The sequence below is a fragment of the Bombina bombina genome, chromosome 5, assembly GCF_027579735.1.
Source record: "Bombina bombina isolate aBomBom1 chromosome 5, aBomBom1.pri, whole genome shotgun sequence".
NCBI lineage: Eukaryota > Metazoa > Chordata > Amphibia > Anura > Bombinatoridae > Bombina > Bombina bombina.
In genome coordinates, this window is record NC_069503.1 from 635,781,386 (window position 1) to 635,800,013 (window position 18,628).

Sequence of the window (18,628 nt, forward strand, 5' to 3'; positions counted from 1 at the left end):
AAAAAAAAGAAGAACAAAAAACGTGATTTGCGCTTATAGGCGAAAAGAACTTATAGAATCTGTGTCCTGGTGTTTACTGCATAAACTTATGTTTCATGGGGGGTTGAAACTCGTGTGTTTCTACAAAATGGCTACTGGTAAAACCGGCAGCTGGGGGAAATAAAATGATCGAATATTAGTAATCAAGTTACAGTTTAAAAGAAGGGAGGGGGAAGTAAGGGGTTCCGAATATTATATAACTGTTTAAGATCAAACTAGAGATGTCACGTCAATAGGCCCTAATTGAGCAGATATAGGACTCTAGAGAAACTAGGGTTGTTCTTGCCAAAGGCTAAGGGCAGGAGATAATTAGTACAAGGGAGGTAAACATGTCTGTAATCTAAACTAGGCAATGTAAGATTATTGCATTATCTTGTATTATAGTGCGGATGTAGTAGACGTATAGAGAGTCTGGGATGTGTAAAGTCGTCATGTCGTGTATTATGACTAGGAATGTAGTCTCCTCAGTCATAGACTACATTAGGGGTTGTCTAGAGGTTAGAAGATACATATGCCTGGGAGATGCAAAGTGCATGTCTGCTGTCCACTTTATCATCAATCATCCCATAAATCACATTATGTTCCTCTATAGAGTGAAATATAACTGTGTGTGGGAGGACACTTCACACCAAATCTCATTAATATAAACCTATATGTAAAGGTAACATAATCCTATAAATGAGTATAGTTCTGATTGTCTGTCCCCCCAGTAGGCAGAGCCCACGGCCAATAATAGTTCCCAACGGGGTTTAGATGAATCATCTCTTGTATTGACCTGGAGCCTCACCCACCAGTCAGGCAGAGCATCACGTTAAATATAACAGACAGATGAATACAGTTGCTAAAATCTAAAGACAAACTTAGATATGTGAACATAGTTATCAGCATTTAAAGTGTCAGTTGCATTAGAGAGACAACCATAAATATGTGAACATGGTTACCAGTATATAAGACAGCAGTTGTATCAAAGTTTAAACTCTTATATTGAAACCATAATATAATTTAGTTCAGGGAAACCAAATCAGTGGCTGTATAAAATCTATGAAAAGAGTCCCATGTGGTCTAACTATATTAAGAAACACTAACTATGGGAGTAGACTAAAAAGTAACATGTCAGTACACTAAGCAGCAGCTTACTATGGGATAAAAACTAAAAAATAACTTGCCAGCGCGCTGAACAGCCGCCTCTCTCTAATCAGGTGAAGCTGTACTCTGGATCCTAATTTATATATGAGTGAGCACTCATAGTAAACAAAACATGTATATTGTGTAAAACAAGTACTGTGCATTCAATAGTTTAAATACTAAACTCTTATAACAGTAACTAATGGAAAAACAGACTTATCACATAATAAAATATCACCATCATACATATCTTTGTTATTAAAAGATGTGTCAATCAGTCACGTTTCATCCATACTGGACTACCCCATCGCCTACTCCACGAAGCCAACCCTCTTTGTCACCACCGTGACCAGGAGCACTAACTCAAAATATTTGGCATCGCAGAGAGACAACCAGGCAGAGCAGATAATGGAATTTTGCCCTTTTCAGACTTAAAGAAAAGTTAAGCATAGGAAATTCTGTGAATCATTATTAGTTAGGATTAGAGAAGTCCAACATATCAAAATGTCTCTTATAGGAAACAAGAGTCTCTATCACACATTTATAATAAAGTTCTAAGGCATCGTGAATTGACAAAAACCCCAGCCTCCTCCCTCCTCAAACATGGATACACATCATCTTGAGCATGCAGATCAGTCAGGATCCAGGACATCCTCACCATCAGGGAGCAAACCTGTTATGCACGTGGGGTCAGGCTGCAAAAGCAAATCCCTATTAGAAGCCGTGAGCTTGGAAGTGGACTGTCTTTGCGGCAAGGGACGCCACTCTGTAGCAGAAGGGCTGAGAATGTTAATTGTGTTTGGAGACTTGACTGACTCTTCTGAAGGTGGATGTGGATTGCAGATGCGCGGGCCATCCCTAGGTGAAGCAGACTGCATGAGGTCCCGGTCCTTGAGGTACTGTAGAACTCTGTCCGGCGTGGTGGCCGTGACTATACGGCCTTCCTTTTGGATGAGCAGTATTGTGGGATAGCCCCAATGGTATTTGATGCCCTGTTGCCTCAACATCTTAGTAGCCTCTCTGTAGGTAGCCCTTTTCTAAATTGTGTATTGTGAGAGGTCAGGGAATACCTGTATGCCCTGAAATCGTTTTTGCATTTGGATTGTCTGGGAACTGGCAAGTCCTCTGTTCCGTGCCCCACTAAAGAAGAAAATAGCTGTGCTGTTTTTCCTAAAACCTTCTGTGGATAAAGATCGTTCAGGAAGGGTCGGATTGGAAAACATTGCTCTGGCTATCTGCTCCTTGTACGTGAAGAAATGAAAGCGGGCAATGACATCCCGGGGTTTCTCAGCAGACACATTTCTACCTCTCGGGAGTCTATGTACACGATACAACAGGCTTTCACTAGGTAGGAGTGGGGTCTTTAGAAAGCCACAAAATTCACTAAGAAAGGATTCCAAGTCCGCCATTGAGATGTTCTCCGGTATTCCTCTAAACCGCAAGTTGTTGCGGCGGGAGCGGTCCTCCATATCCGCCATTTTGGCCTCCATTGTGTCTAACATGTCAACCATTATTTGTGAGTGGTTAGATAGGTTAACTTGCTCCACTATAAGGTCCTCTTGTTTCTGTTCAAGGGTATCCACTCTCTCCCCTATAACCCCAATATCTTTCCTAAGATCAGCAACAGAGCTTTTAAAGGTTTTGGTTAGTGAGTCTTGCAGATTATTTATTCTCTGAGTAAGGGTGTCCACAATCTCTGAAGCCATGGTAGATGACAAGGCGGGAGTGCTTTGTGAACCCAGATCCAGTGAGTCACACTCAGTTTGAGAAGTGACCGTAGTACTTTCAGTAACAGGTGGTCTCTCTAGTTGGGGTTTGGGTTTAAAGTGATCTGCTAGTGACTTCTTATAAGCAGCTTGAGTTGTAGTTTTCCTCCTAGACCCCTGCGGTATATTAAGGAGAAAACAGCAGTTTACTGCACAGCGGCTTCTACTAGAATAAATTGTAAGCAGATGTCCTAAAGAGAATACTATATTGTACAAGATGATAGGACTTTTAAGGGTGTGAGTAACTTGAATCTATCCCATAGTCATTGGGGCATTAAAACCCCTGGTATTTCCCCAGCTACCGGCTTGTCTGGGTTTTACCCTCTCATATTGTAAAGGTAGCCACTAATAAGGGAGAATGCCATGTCAAGTAGTTATTCAGTGTCTCTCTGGTGCAAGGCTTTTGTAACCAGGATAAGTGTAGGTGACTCGTCCGGTCCCAACAAATTGCTTCACAGTATGAACAGTCTCGGTGGGGACCAGAGTTAAGCCCCAGATCTCTCCTCTAGGGAGTTGTCCCCTCAGGACGATGTCGGTGCAGGGATGTGGATATGACCCGCAGGCAATCTGGGCCGGCGGGAAAGGGAGAGGAGAGATCTGTTTTCCAGGGCAGTCAGACAAGTTAAGTAAAGGGGCACCCATCCAGAGCAGATTATAAGACAGGTCTAGGGGTAACCCAGCCACAGTACTTTTAATAGAAGAGTGCTACTTGGTGGAAACAATGCAAAGTCTCTGGACCCATGAGCACAGACGGAGGCCTCCAGGGGTAGGTAACCGTGGACAGCTGAGTAGACTTAAAGCTGTGTTGTAGATAACAAGCTTATCTTAATACTGTGTTAGCTGCGGTTGGCCTTTCTGGGGTAAACCTCTTGGTGAGTAAAACAGAGCCATAGGCCTTTAAGTCACAAGGCCAGAAGTGGGTAAAGCAGGGAGGCCTGTAAGAATGTAATATAATGTTCTCCTGGCTCACCTATCTTAGTAAGGACCCTGATAGCGATGTCGGATTGTCTGTGTGATGTTCGTTTGAGGTAGAGTGATAATTAGATCAGGCCCATGTCTTCAGTGTTGCTTGCGTCTCTAACTGAGCCCTGCAACTCACGTAGACCCCAAACTGCGTCACAGTATGAATCAGCCTCACCCCAGTGTCTCCCTAGTGTTTAGTGAGCTACAGATTGTCTTCAGAGCTTCTATGGGGGGCCATTCATACAATTCCTGCTGAGGGAGGTAAGTGTGGCTATAAGAATATGGGATATAGGGTTCTGCACCCACGGCAAGATGGCCGCGCTTCGCGCCAATCAGACTCGCGTTTATGTGTAGGCCTCTATCTTCCCCACTCAATCCCTGCTTAGGGAACCGCTTGGCTTCTCTTCAATTCTTTACCCCCAGCAGGCCTATCTTGTCTCTCCCTATAGATCTCCGGTCACCACCGGGTTGCGGCTAAATCAAACAGCCGAGGTAGGTTGACACGCTGTCCGCACAGGTTGCTCCTCACTTCAGACTTTAACTCTGTTGTCCGGTCGATATCTGGGATGTGCGATCACTCCGGAGCGGAGTCCCGACCCTCCGGAGGTAGTTGCGGTATGCCGTCAGCCACCTTTGACTCGGCGCAGTGTACTCAAGTTGCTCCTCTTTGTAAGGGTAAAACTTCCCTCTCCAACCTCATCACAGGTTGCCTGGTATATTGGGTAGTAAGAATCCTCAGAAACAACAAGGTGTAGGTAGTTAAATCTTAATTTTAATAACTTTTTAAAGCTAGAATGGCAAGAGCTCTGAATAAGTGCGACTAAGCTGCACGGCAGTTAACTCCGCCCCCCATGCCCTCTATTTTGAGGGCATTTGGGGCACTTTTAGAAAATTAACTAGAGATCTAATCTCTGGTTAATTTTCGGAGAGACGATTTCTACCGAGAACTCATGGTTGCAATTACCAGTCACTTGTAATAGTTGGTTAATTACCACGCTCCCCCAATTGGACAAATTTGCCTTCTAATTTAGCGCTCCACTTGTAATCTATCCCTAAATACCTTAAACATATAAATTATATCAAAGCATAGCTAACTAATATAATAAATTAGATCTACTAGATTAGTTGAAATAATTTTTTTGCATCATTTTAATTACTTTTATTTTATATTAGTTTCCTTCTTAGCAGGAATAAACTAACCCATTGTAATTGTTGCAGGAAAATAAAGATTGTCATAATGTGAAAAATATAATCATATATAGTGTAATTTATATAACATATACGGCTAGATTTGGAGCTTTGTCGGTAACGACCCGAAAAACTAACGCCGGCTTTTTTCTGGCCGCACCATAAAAATAACTCTGGTATTGAGAGTCCACATAAAGGCTGCGTTAGGCTCCAAAAAAGGAGCGTAGAGCATTTTTAACGCAGCTTCAACTCTCGATACCAGAGTTGCTTATGCAAGCGGCCAGCCTCAAAAACGTGCTCGTGCACGATTCCGCCATAGGAAACAATGGGGCTGTTTGAGCTGAAAAAAACCTAACACCTGCAAAAAAGCCGCTTTCAGCTCCTAACGCAGCCCCATTGTTTGCTATGCGGAAACACTTCCTACGTCTGCACCTAACACTCTAACATGTACCCCGAGTCTAAACACCAATAACCTTACACTTATTAACCCCTAATCTTCCGCCCCCGCTATCGCTGACCCCTGCATATTATTATTAACCCCTAATCTGCCGCTCCGTAAACCGCTGCTACTTACATTATCCCTATGTACCCCTAATCTGCTGCCCCTAACACCACCGACCCCTATATTATATTTATTAACCCCTAATCTGCCCCCCACAACGTCGCCTCCACCTGCCTACACTTATTAACCCCTAATCTGCCGACCGGACCTGAGCGCTACTATAATAAAGTTATTAACCCCTAATCCGCCTCACTAACCCTATAATAAATAGTATTAACCCCTAATCTGCCCTCCCTAACATCGCCGACACCTAACTTCAAACATTAACCCCTAATCTGCCGACTGGAGCTCACCGCTATTCTAATAAATGTATTAACCCCTAAAGCTAAGTCTAACCCTAACACTAACACCCCCCTAAGTTAAATATAATTTAAATCTAACGAAATTAATTAACTCTTATTAAATAAATTATTCCTATTTAAAGCTAAATACTTACCTGTAAAATAAATCCTAATATAGCTACAATATAAATTATAATTATATTATAGCTATTTTAGGATTAATATTTATTTTACAGGTAACTTTGTATTTATTTTAACCAGGTACAATAGCTATTAAATAGTTAAGAACTATTTAATAGCTAAAATAGTTAAAATAATTACAAAATTACCTGTAAAATAAATCCTAACCTAAGTTACAATTAAACCTAACACTACACTATCAATAAATTAATTAAATAAACTACCTACAATTACCTACAATTAACCTAACACTACACTATCAATAAATTAATTAAATACAATTCCTACAGATAACTACAATGAAATAAACTAACTAAAGTACAAAAAATAAAAAAAAACTAAGTTACAAAAAATAAAAAAATATTTACAAACATAAGAAAAATATTACAACAATTTTAAACTAATTACACCTACTCTAAGCCCCCTAATAAAATAACAAAGACCCCCAAAATAAAAAATGCCCTACCCTATTCTAAATTACTACAGTTCAAAGCTCTTTTACCTTACCAGCCCTGAACAGGGCCCTTTGCGGGGCATGCCCCAAAGAATTCAGCTCTTTTGCCTGTAAAAAAATAAACATACAATACCTCCCCAACATTACAACCCACCACCCACATACCCCTAATCTAACCCAAACCCCCCTTAAATAAACCTAACACTAAGCCCCTGAAGATCTTCCTACCTTATATTCACCATACCAGGTTCACCGATCCGTCCTGAAGAGCTCCTCCGATGTCCTGATCCAAGCCCAAGCGGGGGGCTGAAGAGGTCCATGATCCGGCTGAAGTCTTCATCCAAGCGGGAGCTGAAGAGGTCCATGATCCGGATGAAGTCTTCATCCAAGCGGGAGCTGAAGAGGTCCATGATCCGGATGAAGTCTTCTATCAACGGCATCTTCAATCTTCTTTCTTCCGGATCCATCTTGCAGACCTCCGACGCGGAACATCCTCTTCTCCCGACGTCTACTAGCCGAATGACGGTTCCTTTAAGGGACGTCATCCAAGATGGCGTCCCTCAAATTCCGATTGGCTGATAGGATTCTATCAGCCAATCGGAATTAAGGTAGGAATATTCCGATTGGCTGATGAAATCAGCCAATCAGAATCAAGTTCAATCCGATTGGCTGATCCAATCAGCCAATCAGATTGAGCTCGCATTCTATTGGCTGTTCCCTTAAAGGAACCGTCATTCGGCTAGTAGGCGTCGGGAGAAGAGGATGTTCCGCGTCGGAGGTCTGCAAGATGGATCCGGAAGAAAGAAGATTGAAGATGCCGTTGATAGAAGACTTCATCCGGATCATGGACCTCTTCAGCTCCCGCTTGGATGAAGACTTCATCCGGATCATGGACATCTTCAGCTCCCGCTTGGATGAAGACTTCAGCCGGATCATGGACCTCTTCAGCCCCCCACTTGGGCTTGGATCAGGACATCGGAGGAGCTCTTCAGGATGGATGGGTGAACCTGGTATGGTGAATATAAGGTAGGAAGATCTTCAGGGGCTTAGTGTTAGGTTTATTTAAGGGGGGTTTGGGTTAGATTAGGGGTATGTGGGTGGTGGGTTGTAATGTTGGGGGGGGTATTGTATGTTTTTTTTTACAGGCAAAAGAGCTGAATTCTTTGGGGCATGCCCCGCAAAGGGCCCTGTTCAGGGCTGGTAAGGCAAAAGAGCTTTGAACTGTATTAATTTAGAATAGGGTAGGGCATTTTTTATTTTGGGGGTCTTTGTTATATTTATTAGAGTAGGTGTAATTAGTTTAAAATTGTTGTAATATTTTTCTTATGTTTGTAAATATTTTTTTATTTTTTGTAACTTAGTTTATTTTTTATTTTTTGTACTTTAGTTAGTTTATTTCATTGTAGTTATTTGTAGGAATTGTATTTAATTAATGTATTGATAGTGTAGTGTTAGGTTAATTGTAGGTAATTGTAGGTAGTTTATTTAATTAATTTATTGATAGTGTAGTGTTAGGTTTAATTGTAACTTAGGTTAGGATTTATTTTACAGGTAATTTTGTAATTATTTTAACTATTTTAGCTATTAAATAGTTCTTAACTATTTAATAGCTATTGTACCTGGTTAAAATAAATACAAAGTTACCTGTAAAATAAATATTAATCCTAGAATAGCTATAATATAATTATAATTTATATTGTAGCTATATTAGGATTTATTTTACAGGTAAGTATTTAGCTTTAAATAGGAATAATTTATTTAATAAGAGTTAATTAATTTCGTTAGATTTAAATTATATTTAACTTAGGGGGGTGTTAGTGTTAGGGTTAGACTTAGCTTTAGGGGTTAATACATTTATTAGAATAGGGGTGAGCTCCAGTCAGCAGATTAGGGGTTAATGTTTGAAGTTAGGTGTCGGCGATGTTAGGGAGGGCAGATTAGGGGTTAATACTATTTATTATAGGGTTAGTGAGGCGGATTAGGGGTTAATAACTTTATAATAATAGCGGTGCGGTGCGGTCGGCAGATTAGGGGTTAATAAGTGTAGGCAGGTGAAGGCGACGTTGAGGGGGGCAGATTAGGGGTTAATAAATATAATATAGGGGTCGGCGGTGTTAGGGGCAGCAGATTAGGGGTACATAAGGATAACGTAGGTGGCGGCGCTTTGCGGTCGGCAGATTAGGGGTTAATTATTGTAGATAGCTGGCTGCGATGTTGTGGGGGGCAGGTTAGGGGTTAATAAATATAATATAGGGGTCGGTGGTGTTAGGGGCAGCAGATTAGGGGTACATAAGTATAACGTAGGTGGTGGTCGGCAGATTAGGGGTTAAAAAAATTTAATCGAGTGTCGGCGATGTGGGGGGACCTCGGTTTAGGGGTACATAGGTAGTTTATGGGTGTTAGTGTACTTTAGAGCACAGTAGTTAAGAGCTTTATAAACCGGCGTTAGCCCAGAAAGCTCTTAACTACTGACTTTTTTCCTGTGGCTGGAGTTTTGTCGTTAGATGTCTAACGCTCACTTCAGACACGACTCTAAATACCGGAGTTAGAAAAATCCCATTGAAAAGATAGGATACGCAATTGACGTAAGGGGATCTGCGGTATGGAAAAGTCGCGGCTGAAAAGTGAGCGTTAGACCCTATTTTGAGTGACTCCAAATACCAGAGGTAGCCTAAAACCAGTGTTAGGAGCCTCTAACGCTGGTTTTCACGGCTAACGCCAAACTCCAAATCTAGGCCATAGTGTGTAACCTATATCATATACATTGTAATAACAATAAAATATATAATGTAATGCAATTAATGCATTCAGACTTGGCAACAAAGTATATAAACACATTTTAATTATGATTTTTATAATAAAATACTAAAATAATGAAAGAAAGAAAAATATATTTATAGTTGTAATTTATATAAAAAGGGAAAATAAATGTGTTCAGACATGAGCCAGTGAGTTAAATGCATTATGTATAAACTTTCTTTTTAAATCAATCTTTTGCTATTTAGTAAAGCTTTAAAAGGGACATTAAACACTAAAGGCTAGATTACGAGTGAAGTGTGCAGTTAACGTGATCGCTTGAGCGCAATTGCGATATACACTAGAATGATTACCGTGACTTCAGAGATACTGCACACAAAAGTTATATGTGATATGAGGTCTCAAGGCACCCAAATGGCTTTAACATAGAGATATATCCATATACATGTCTAAAGATGTATATGTGTATATATATATATATATATATATATATATATATAGAGAGAGAGAGAGAGAGAGAGAGAGAGAGAGAGAGAGAGAGAGAGAGAGAAAGAAAGAGAGAGAAAGAGCTGAAGGACGAAGCACTCTCTGGTCTTATCAAGTGTACAACACAATTTTATTTACAGTAACGTTTTGGGGTGTTCACCCCTTCATTAGACCATCAGACCTTTTTCGCTGTAAATAAAATTGTGTGGTACACTTGATAAGCCCAGAGAGTGCTTCGTCATTCAGCTCTATATACTACTCTTAGCACCCTGGCATATGAAGCTTGTTAGTGGGAGTGCACCTATTTCTACATGTTTATATATATATATATATATATATATATATATATATGTATCTACACTTGTATTTATATGTGTATATACAGTATATGTATTTACAGACATACAGTATATACACATTTAAACACATACATACATATGTACACACATATAGACATGTGCATTGGAGCCCTTTGCAGTTAAGTAGATGAAAACATGAAAATTCATATTTATGCAATATTTGTATTTAATAAAGTGTTATACTGTATATTTACTGTAAATATTTTACATTCCTATGCTCTGCACATAGAACAATATGTTTTAATTATTTCTAAATAGATATTCATATATATATATATATATATATATATATATATATATCGGTATAAATCTATACCTATATATAATCATCTATAAAACACAGAGAGGGTAGTGCTGGTCGACTGTTTGAGATCCTACATTATTTTAGGTGTACAACAGGGGCATTATACTGCTGGAGAAAATAAAACATACCTTTTAATTCACAACAAATAAAACAGATCAGTCTCAGTGAAATAGACAGTGATCTGGAGCGTAGGTACATACGGAGGTAATGTCATCTGACGCGTTTCACGCCCTTCTGGTGCTTTGTCCTATATTGATCCTTCAGTTTTGGGCTCAGGGAATTCTCTCTTTGCTGTATATAATCATCTATATAATATACAACACACACACGCTCCACAAACTCTCTCATACAACACACACACACACAGCACAAATACTCTCATACAACACACACCTGCTCTTATACAGCACACACACACTCTTATACAACACACCGCAAACACTCTCATACAACACACACACACGCTCTTATACAACACACACACACTCTTATACAACACACCGCAAACACTCTCATACAACACACACCACACACACTCTCATACAACACACACTCTTATACAACACACATCACACACACTCTCATATAACCCCCACCACACCACATACTCTCATAAAACACACACACACAGTGTGACCCAGTATACATGGTATTGCGACCCAGTAACCTCACAAGTTAAATAATGGGAAAAAGGAACAAATAAATAATGAAATACACTGCAAAGTTTTTTATTATTACCTATACAGTGGGGCAAAAAAGTATTTAGTCAGCCACCAATAGTGCAGGTTCTCCCTCTTAAGAAGATGAGAGAGGCCTGTAATTTTCATCATAGGTATACCTCAACTATGAGAAACAAAATGTGGAAACAAATCCAGACAATCACATTGTCTGATTTGGAAAGAATTTATTTGCATATTATGGTGGAAAATAAGTATTTGGTCACCTACAAACAAACAAGCTTTCTGGCTCTCACAGACCTGTATCTTCTTCTTTAAGAGGCTCCTCTGTCCTCCACTTATTACCTGTATTAATGGCACCTGTTTGAACTTGTTATCAGTATAAAAGACACCTGTCCACAACCTCAAACAGTCACACTCCAAACTCCACTATGGTGAAGACCAAAGAGCTGTCGAAGGACACCAGAAACAAAATTGTAGACCTGCACCAGGCTGGGAAGACTGAATCTGCAATAGGCAAGCAGCTTGGTGTGAAGAAATCAACTGTGGGAGCAATAATTAGAAAATGGAAGACATACAAGACCACTGATAATCTCCCTCGATCTGGGGCTCCACGCAAGATCTCACCCCGTGGGGTCAAAGTGATCACAAGAATGGTGAGCAAACATCCCAGAACCACACGGGCGGACCTAGTGAATGACCTGCAGAGAGCTGGGACCAACGTAACAAAGGCTACCATCAGTAACACACTACGCCGCCAGGGACTCAGATCCTGCAGTGCCAGACATGTACCCCTGCTTAAGCCAGTACATGTCTGGGCCCGTCTGAAGTATGCTAGAGAGTATTTGGATCATCCAGAAGCAGATTGGGAGAATTTCATATGATCAAATGAAACCAAAGTAGAACTGTTTGGTAGAGGTTCAACTCATTGTGTTTGGAGTAGAGAGAATGCTGAGTTGCAACCAAAGAACACCATACCTACTGTGAAGCATGGGGGTGGCAACATCATGCTTTGGGGCTGTTTCTCTGCAAAGGGAACAGGACGACTGATCCGTGTACATGAAAGAATGAATGGGGCTATGTATCGTGAGATTTTGAGTGCAAACCTCCTTCCATCAGCAAGGGCATTGAAGATGAAACGTGGCTGGGTCTTTCAGCATGACAATGATCCCAAACACACCGCCCGGGCAATGAAGGAGTGGCTTCGTAAGAAGCATTTCAAGGTCCTGGAGTGGCCTAGCCAGTCTCCAGATCTCAACACCATAGAAAACCTTTGGAGGGAGTTGAAAGTCTGTGTTGCCCAGCGACAGCCCCAAAACATCACTGCTCTAGAGGAGATCTGCATGCAGGAATGGGCCAACATACCAGCAACAGTGTGTGACAACCTTGTGAAGACGTACAGAAAACGTTTGACCTCTGTCATTGCCAACAAAGAATATATAACAAAGTATTGAGATTAACTTTTGATATTGACCAAATACTTATTTTCCACCATAATTTGCAAATAAATTCTTTCCAAATCAGACAATGTGATTGTCTTGATTGTTTCCACATTTTGTCTCTCATAGTTGAGGTATACCTATGATGAAAATTACAGGCCTCTCTCATCTTCTTAAGTGGGAGAACTTGCACAATTGGTGGCTGACTAAATACTTTTTTGCCCCACTGTATTTTTTTATTAGAACCTCAGAGTATTTAATGTCCCTATCATTGTACATAAAGACTTTGGGTCCCAAAGGCGGACAGGAATCGCCGGAAATCAACCCGATCGAGTACGATCGGGTTGATTGACACCTCCCTGCTTGCGGCCGATTGGCCGCGAGTCAGCAGGGGGCGGCGTTGTACCAGCAGCTCTTGTGAGCTGCTGGTGCAATGTTAAATGCAGAGAGATTATTGCTCTCCGCATTCAGCAAGGTCTTGCGGACCTGATCCACACTGTCGGATCAGATCCGCAAGACCTTTAATAAATAGGCTCCTAAGAATGTAAATAAATATTTCAAGAAAAACATAAATACAAAGAAATGTTCTAAGTGCATGCAATCAAATGGTAATCAATTTACTGTGTGTATGGGCTTACTATAACTCTCAGTGTTCATATATTTTTGTGACTCAATTATACTTGTGTTTCTGATGCTAAATGCAGATAGCTTTCAGTAAATATTCTCATGATCTATAGTAGAGTTATAGTAATAAAGTCCATACTATGTGTATAATGTTTTGCCTGTACTTTAGACTTAAAGCATAAACAGTTTCAGAGGTTACTTTGCTTAATTAAAGGGGCAGTCTAGGCCAAAATAAACTTTTAGAACATGTAATTTTAAACAATTTTCCAATTTACTTTTATCACCAATTTTGCTTTGTTCTCTTGGTATTCTTAGTTGAAAGCTTAACCTAGGAGGTTCATATGCTAATTTCTTAGACCTTGAAGCCCACCTCTTTCAGATTTCATTTTAACAGTTTTTCACCACTAGAGGGTGTTAGTTCACGTATTTCATATAGATAACACTGTGCTCGTGCATGTGAAGTTATCTGGGAGCAGGCACTGATTGGCTAGACTGCAAGTCTGTCAAAAGAACTGAAAAAAGGGGCAGTTTGCAGAGGCTTAGATACAAGATAATCACAGAGGTTAAAAGTATATTAATATAACTGTGTTGGTTATGCAAAACTGGGAAATGGGTAATAAAGGGATTATCTATCTTTTAAAACAATAACAATTCTGGTGTAGACTGTCCCTTTAAAGGAACATTTTCTTTCATGATTCAGATAAAAACATAATTTTAATCAACTTTTTCATTTATTTCTATGATAAAATTAGTTTCATTACCTTGATATTCTTTGATGAAGGAGCAGCAATTGTCTACTGGAAGCTAGCTGAGCACATCAGGTGAGCTAATGATATGAGGCAAATATGTGCAGCCACCAATCAGCAGCTAGGTTCTAGTAGTACGGTGCTGCTCCTGAGCCTACCTAAGTATGCTTTTTTAACAAAGAATATGAAGAGAATGAAGCAGAACCAAATTAGATCAAAGTAAATTGGGAAGTTATTTAAAATTGCATGTAATGTCTAAATCATGAAAGTTTGATTTTTACTTTACTGTCCCTTTAATGAAAAATATTACTGAGCTAAATAACATTGTTTTATTTCCTGGAAATAAAAATAGGGCTGATCTAATTACCAAAAGCGAAGTATTCTGCCTGAGACAAGCACAAACCTTGCATGTGCTGTATCATCTTTCTACTGTCTGAATGACTTAATTACAAAGAAAATAAAGCATTTTCTTTTCTAGTTTACAGATTTTTTAAACACTATTTTTGAATGTCATTTGCATTCATACTTTTTTTTTTACATTATGTTCTGAAAGTAACTTTTTATTTCTTTCTTTTCTAAAGATAAAGACATATCCTGCTGATCCATGTAATTCATATTACGATCCTTTTACAACAGTGTCACAGTTCCCTGTAAGTAAATACTGTCTAAATGCTCTAGCTCAAATGTCACATATATAATGATGCTCTGCAACATATTAAAGGGACATTAAACAGTTTGAGATATTAATATAACATGTTTAATTGCATGTAGTGAAACAACTTTGCACTACACTTTGGTTATTTATTTTGTTCTCTTTTCTTGTAATCTAATTCTAAATAGTGTTGGCTTCCCAAATTCCTGTTAAAAAATGGAAGTTCAGACACAGCTGTAATCCACATTGTCATTGTTTGCACACTCTAGTAATGGATTTATAACTGTCCCGAATTGGCCTTAGCAGAAAAAGACACCTATGTTACAATTTAGCGTTGCGCACTGTTTTATGGACATTTGAATATTACCCTTAATTTTTCAACTAATGTAATTTAAAAAAAATAAAAATACATGTACATATTGTTGTCAGGCTAATATTTGCTCTGAATACATAATTTTATCAATGATTTATGCAATGTGTAATCTCCCTTTAAGGGCTGTATTTGTTAAAGAAAAAACATCTCCTATTCCAGAGGGCCTAATTACTAAACAAAAGAAAGATTATTGACAGTGACAGTGATTAGGCAGTACAGACTAACAGACGGCTAGATTACGAGTTGTGCGTTAAGGTAAAAAAGCAGCGTTAACAGGTCTTAACGCTGCTTTTTACGACCGCTGCTATTATGAGTCTTGCAGGTATAGGTGTCCTATACACTTTTTTGGCCTTACCGCAAACCTACTTACGTAAACTTCGTAAAGCCTTTTTTCTATGGGACTTCCATAGCGCTGGTATTACGAGTTTGCCTGGGAGGCCAAAAAGTGAGCGGTACAGCCTCTACCGTCAAGATTCCTAACGCCTTTAAAAGTCAGTAGTTATGAGTTTTACACTACAACGCTGTAGCATAAAACTCATAACTAAAGTGCTACAAATTACACTAACACCCATAAACTACCTATTAACCCCTAAACCGAGGCCCTCCCGCATCTCAAACACTATAATAAAATTTTTAACCCCTAATCTGTCGCTTCGGACATTGCCGCCACTAGAATAAACATATTAACCCCTGAACCGCTGCACTCCCGCCTCGCAAACACTAGTTAAATGTTATTAACCCCTAATCTGCTGCCCCCAACATCGCCACCACCTACATTATACTTATTAACCCCTAATCTTCCCCTCCGGACATCGCCGCCACCTACATTATATTTATTAACCCCTAATCTGCTGCCCGCAACATCGCCGCCACCTACCTACATTTATTAACCCCTAATCTGCCATCCCCAACGTCGCCGCACTATTCTAAATTTATTAACCCTTTAAACCTAAGTCTAACCCTAACACCCCCTAACTTAAATATAATTTAAATAAATCTAAATAAAATTACTATAATTAACTAAATTATTCCTTTTTAAAACTAAATACTTACTTATAAAATAAACCCTAAGCTAACTACAATATAACTAATAGTTACATTGTAGCTAGCTTAGGGTTTATTTTTATTTTACAGGCAAGTTTGTATTTATTTTAACTAGGTAGAATACTTACTAAATAGTTATTAACTATTTAATAACTACCTAGATAAAATAAAGACAAATTGACGTGTAAAACCTAACCTAACCTAAGTTACACTAACACCTAACACTACACTACAATTAAATAACTTACCTAAATTAAATACAATTAAATACATTAAATAAATTAAATACAATTAGCTAAATTACAAAAAAACAAACAAACACTAAATTACAGAAAATAAAAAACTAATTACAAGATCTTTAAACTAATTACACCTAATCTAGAAGCCTTATAAAAATAAAAAAGCCCCCCCAAAATAAAAAAAAACCCTAGCCTAAACTAAACTATCAATAGCCCTTAAAAAGGTCTTGCGGGGCATTGCCCCAAAGAAACCAGCTCTTTTACCTGTAAATAAAAATACAAATACCCCCCAACAGTAAAAGCCACCACCCACACCACCAACCCCCCAAATAAAACCATAACTAAAAAAACCTAAGCTCCCCATTGCCCTGAAAAGGGCATTTGGATGGGCATTGCCCATAAATGGGCATTTAGCTCTATTGCTGCCCAAAGCCCTAACCTAAAAATAAAACCCACCCAATACACCCTTTAAAAAATATTAACACTAACCCCCGAAGATTCACTTACCGGGAGATGTCTTCATCTAAGCGGCATCTTCTATCTTCATCCTTCTGATGCGGAGCGGCTCCATCTTCAAGACATCTGGCGCGGAGCATCCTCTTCAATCGATGGCTTCTTCGGAATGAATGTTTCTTTAAGTGACGTCATCCAAGATGGCGTCCCTTAGATTCCGATTGGCTGATAGAATTAAGGTAGACAAAAATCCTATTGGCTGATGCAATCAGCCAATAGGATTGATCTGGCATTCTATTGGCTGTTCCAATCAGCCAATAGAATGTGAGCTCAATCCTATTGGCTGATTGGCCTTGATGCCGATATTTATTAGTTTAGAGCAAAGAGATGTGATGTCTCAACAGAGAAATCCTGAAACATTAATATTGTTTTACCTCCATATGTAAACAGGATTCTTTGTCTGTAGTGATACATGATATTGAGCTTGTCTTGGAAGTTAAGGAACTTTGCAATGACAGATCTAGTCTTGATTGTACCATTGGGCAATGTTTTTGGTGTGCCTATGCGGTGTACTCTTTCTACTGCAAGGGGTAGTGTATTAGGTGCCATTCCTAGACTTTGTGGTAGTGTCAGTGAAATGAATTTAAGTATGTCCTGGAACTCATTAGATTCCGGAATACCAAGGAATCTAATATTATTGCGTCGTGCGTGGTCTTCTATCTCATTTAGTTTATGTTGCATGTTTGCAATTTGTATAGTTTGCTCTCTGGATATTTGGTCTTGTTGCACATTAGCATCCTCTAAGTCCGATATACGCTGTTCTGCCTTATTCAGTCCGTGTGTGAACTGTTTAATTTCAGTAGTTAAGTATATCTGTTTTTATTTGTTCAAATTGAGGTATCATAAACTCTGTAATCTGCTTGACTATGTCTTGGGTATCTGGAGTAGATGTATCTGAAGTAGTTGCCATTATAGGCATATTTGGGGCATTATCAGTACTACTTCTTTTTTTCCTGTCTCTAATTTTAGATGGCATGTTTGGTGATTGAGTTTTGTAATTAGTGATGAATCTATCCTTAAGGTGGTCACAGGCCGCCTCTCAGCAATCTATTTCTGCGGCCGCTCACGCCTGCACGTGAGCCCGGTGTTCCAACTCGGCAGATTGGTGAAATTCTGTCAACCTTCTGGCTGTTGTTATAGCTTGTCGATCGTCCCAGGGCAATCTGATACTCTGGTTGCTCCGGGTGCCCACCGGGTCCTTGCGAACTGATACATCGGACGGAACTCAGGCCTCTGGGACCATATCCAGTACTCTGGAATTCAGGAGTTGCCTCACCAACTTATTTACTGGATCTACTAGCTGAGGAAGATTAGTGTAATGTGGTGGTCAGCTGCTTCCGGATACTTGCGGGCCATCCTGTGTACTCTGGTTCTGAGGCCGCTCACGCCTTCACATGAGTGTGACATTTCTGCCCAGCCAATTGCTGTCATTCTTTACCTTCTGGCTGCCGGTGTAGTTTATGGTGTCAACACCCCTTGTACAGTGTATATGGAACTCAGACCGCCTCTAACTGCCTTGAAGCTTGGCATAGCACCACCCTGGGGTGCAATAGTGTACAGGCAATGCAGATGCTGGCCGGATAGGCCCGGGATGAGGACATTCGTTCTCCTGTGCAAGGACCGGGGTTGCAGTTGCTTGTGAAATGGCTATGGAGCGCTGCTCGCAAGCTGCTCTAGCCGTGAGCTTGGGAATCCGATGGCCACCAACAGTGTACGGACCCAAGTATATGCTTGCTGCGTAGTAGGTATTAGGGGCTTGGCTCTATCCCACTAGAGTTGCAACACAAACCACCCGTTCGTGTCTCTGCCCCTTCCGGTCCCTGCATAAACAATTTACTTTCAACCTGTAATACGATA

At 39.8% G+C, this 18,628-nt stretch overlaps 1 protein-coding gene across 1 annotated transcript in view; it reads left to right on the forward strand.

Annotated features, from left to right (window-relative positions):
• LOC128660664 (band 4.1-like protein 4B) overlaps positions 1-18,628 on the forward strand; it is a 209,407-nt gene that overhangs the window by 157,331 nt on the left and 33,448 nt on the right. The window contains exon 2 of the mRNA XM_053714601.1: positions 14,532-14,600. Within this exon, the coding sequence (XP_053570576.1) occupies positions 14,532-14,600 (69 nt within the window). The remainder of the gene's footprint in view (positions 1-14,531; positions 14,601-18,628) is intronic.